This window comes from Geospiza fortis, unplaced genomic scaffold, assembly GCF_000277835.1.
Source record: "Geospiza fortis unplaced genomic scaffold, GeoFor_1.0 scaffold635, whole genome shotgun sequence".
Classification (NCBI taxonomy): Eukaryota; Metazoa; Chordata; class Aves; order Passeriformes; family Thraupidae; genus Geospiza; species Geospiza fortis.
Window position 1 is genome coordinate 79,632 of NW_005054610.1, and position 3,280 is coordinate 82,911.

A 3,280-nucleotide genomic window follows, 5' to 3' on the forward strand; every position below is an offset into this window, starting at 1 on the left:
GTCCTGGTCTGTGGAGTCATGTGGGCATATCCTGGTTATCCCTTTTATCCAAAACTTGAGGAATTGAGGGAAAATGAGGCACCAAGTGGGGAGTCAGAGGCTCAGAATCCCCTGGGATTGTGTGGGATCCCAGTGGGACACTTGGAAAGGCCGGAGAAAACCCAAAACTTGAGGAATTGGGGGAAAATGAGGCACCAAGTGGGGAGTCAGAGGCTCAGGATCCCTGGGGACTGTGTGGGATCCCAGTGGGACACTTGGAAAGGCCGGAGACGCCAGGAACTGCAGGAGTGAGCAAAGGCTTTATTGGCATCTAGGGAAAACCGCGGGGAGAAAAGCCAGAGGGAAATCCAGGCTGGAGGAACGGCTGATCCATGTGGGCAGAGTTCAGGGGGAGCTCCCAGGGACCAGGGGCTGGGTCCAGGAGCTGCAGATGATGGGTGAATCCTTCTGTGGAGCTCCCAGGGACCAGGGGCTGGGTCCAGGAGCTGCAGGAGAAGGATTCACCCATCACCTGCAGCTCCCAGGAACCATGGGCTGGGTCCAGGAGCTGTGAATCCCTCTGTGGAGCTCCCAGGAATCATGGGCTGGGTCTGGGAGCTGGGAATCCTTTCCTGAAGCTCCCAGGGACCAGGGGCTGGGGCTGGGAGCTGCAGGTGATGGGTGAGTCCTTCCGTGGAGCTCCTGATCCTGGCAGATGAGGAGGAGCCCAGCCTTCCCACGTGGACGTGGCTGGAGAGCTTCTGCCTGGATTTGCTGTTAATTGTACCTTAAAAACAAACCCCAAAGAGCTTCAGGAGGTGGAAACTCCTGCTAAAATCAGGAGCTGGGAAAGGGCAGGAGGGTTCCCTCGCTCAGGGAGGAGCTGCCCCTTGGGAATGGCTGGAACAGAAATGCCAGTGATCCCAGGAGGGTAAGGCTGGAATGAGGAGGAAAATGTGAGGATGAAACAGCCCCTTCCCATCCCAGAGTTCCAATCCCACCACAAATGCCTCCGTTTTTCTTGACCTTATTACAAGAAACGAGAGGATCCCCAGGAGCTGTTGGGCAGCAGGAAAAGGGAGTCCAACCCTGCCTTGGCACCAGACCCGCAGATTTCATGGAATCATGGAATGGTTTGGGTTGGGAGGGACCTCAAAGCTCATCCCACCCTACCCATTGCCATGGGAGGACACCTCCCACTGTCCCAGCGTCCAACCTGGCCTTGGGCACAGCCAGAGACCCAGGGGCAGCCACAGCTGCTCTGGGAAATCCATTCTAGGGCCTCCCCACCCTCACAGGGAGGAATTCCTTCCCAATATCCCATCCATCCCTCGCCCTGCCAGTGGGAAGCCATTCCCTGTGTCCTGGCACTGCTCCAGCTCCCTCTCCAGCTCTCCATGAGGATCAGGATTGGGGTGGTGGGTGGTTGTTTCCCAGCACAATCCCACCCCTCTGTCTGCTCCCAGATTGGGGTGGTGGAGGTTGTTTCCTGCACAGTCCCACCCCTCTCCCTGCTCCCATCACCTCTTTGTGTTGATGAGCCAATGCACGAAGTCCTTGGCCTTCATCCTGTCCAGGTACCGCGTGAAGTCGCTCGTGAAGGTCCCCTCCGAGTGTCGCTTGATGTGGGACAGGAAGCTCTGGGAGTTCTGGGGTCCCGACAGCTTCCATCTGCTTGGGGTGGGAGGAGAAGGGAGGAAAATGGGGTTGAATGGACACCCCAGCAGGATCCTGCCCCAGGGGATGCCCAGGGTGGGGCTGTGCCCTCCAAACCTTGTCCCTGTGAGGATCATCCCCAAAAAGATGGAATAGGACAGAGAGGAGAAGGGAGGAAAATGGGGTTTAATGACCACCCCAGCAGGATCTTCCCTCAGGGGATGCCCAGGGCAGGGCACAGGGTTTGTGCCCTCCAAACCCTGTCCCTGTGAGGATCATCCCCCAGAGAAGATGGAATAGGGCAGAGGAATAAACCTGCAATATTTAATATGATTCCTACAAATCAAACGCACAATTCTTGTTTCAGTTTCTGGAGGTTTGCCAAGCCTGGCCTGGATTCCCCGGCATCCAATAAACACATCCAGTGTCCTGTCCCAAATCATCCCCCTCTTTCCTGCTGGTGGATCCCAACCTCCACCCTGGTCCCTGCCTCCCCCATCAGAGCAGGAACGTGGGGCTGCTCCGAGGTTTGCACCGTCCTCTGCAGCTCCAGGGCGACTTTGGGATTCACCACAGAGGGGTCCCACAGGACAGGTGCCATGGGAGCACCAGCCCAGATGGGGCTCAGCTCAGCCTGGCTGGCCTGGGCAGGATGTCTCTGCTCTGACCCAGGCAGGAAATCCTGGGATTCCCTACAGGGAATGTCCCTGCCAGGACCTGCCGTGTGAAATTCCTGCTGCAGCTCCTCAGCCAGGCACATCCCACTCATGATCCCAGCCTGGTGCGGCTGCCCCAGTCCAGACCTGGAACTGGGGATGCTCCCTGTGATTTTGGGGATGTTCCCTGTGATTTTGGGGATGTTCCCTGTGATTTATGGGATGCTCCCTGTGATTTATGGGATGTTCCCTGTGATTTTGGGGATGTTCCCTGTGATTTATGGGATTTGGAGGTGAAATGATGGCCCCATGAGGGGCTGCAGTTCTGGATCCCCGCGAGACATCCAGGCTCAGCCCAGGAGCTCTGGGAGCCAGGAGGGAATTTGTTTGGATCCATACAAAATAAACGGGAACATACAATACAGATACATAAATGGGATCCATAGAAAATAAACTGGAATAGGGAGAGCTGGGTGGAGAGGGATAAGCTGCTCCCACAGCCCCGTACCTGGACAGCTCCTCCAGGTCCTTGGGAGCCGCCTGCCCTCCGGCCGGGATGAGCACGGCGAGCACCAGCCCGGACAGGTACAGCCACCGCACCATCTGGGCTCCTGGGGAGGCACAAACCCAGGGGATTTCCTGGCTGCAGTTCCCATCCCAAGCCCTGGAGCACAGCCCTGATCCCCGTGGGGCAGCCCTTGCCCGTGGTGTGGGCAGCATTGGGGTGGGTGCGTGTGGCAAACCCATCCTCACCCTCCCCGTGGGCACACGGCATGAAGAACATCACCCAAAGATAAAATTGCAACGAGCTTTATCCCAAGCCTCCCTTTTCTGTCTGGGGGTGACATTTCTATCCTGGAATTATCACCACAGTGCTGGAGAACTTCCCCACTGCTCGGAAAAGCGCATTCCAGATGAGCAGGTTTATTCGTATTTTACACTCCTTATTTCTGCTGGACACCTCAGAAATTCTGCAGGAATAAAATGCC

General features: G+C 56.8%; 1 protein-coding gene across 2 annotated transcripts; it reads right to left on the reverse strand.

Moving 5' to 3' along the window:
- Positions 1 to 683: 683 nt before the first annotated feature.
- LOC102044265 (glucagon-like) lies at positions 684 to 2,896 on the reverse strand. Of its 2 annotated transcripts, none has more exons than XM_005430228.1 (3): positions 2,800 to 2,896; positions 1,504 to 1,650; positions 684 to 766 (listed from the first exon to the last, which is right to left on the reverse strand). In XM_005430228.1, the coding sequence occupies exons 1-3, from the start codon at positions 2,892 to 2,894 to the stop codon at positions 757 to 759; spliced, it is 252 nt and encodes an 83-aa protein (XP_005430285.1). In that variant the 5' UTR covers positions 2,895 to 2,896; the 3' UTR covers positions 684 to 756. The 2 variants fall into 2 exon arrangements, with proteins under 2 accessions (XP_005430285.1, XP_005430284.1); XM_005430227.1 differs by having other exon boundaries at positions 1,504 to 1,653.
- Positions 2,897 to 3,280: the final 384 nt, after the last annotated feature.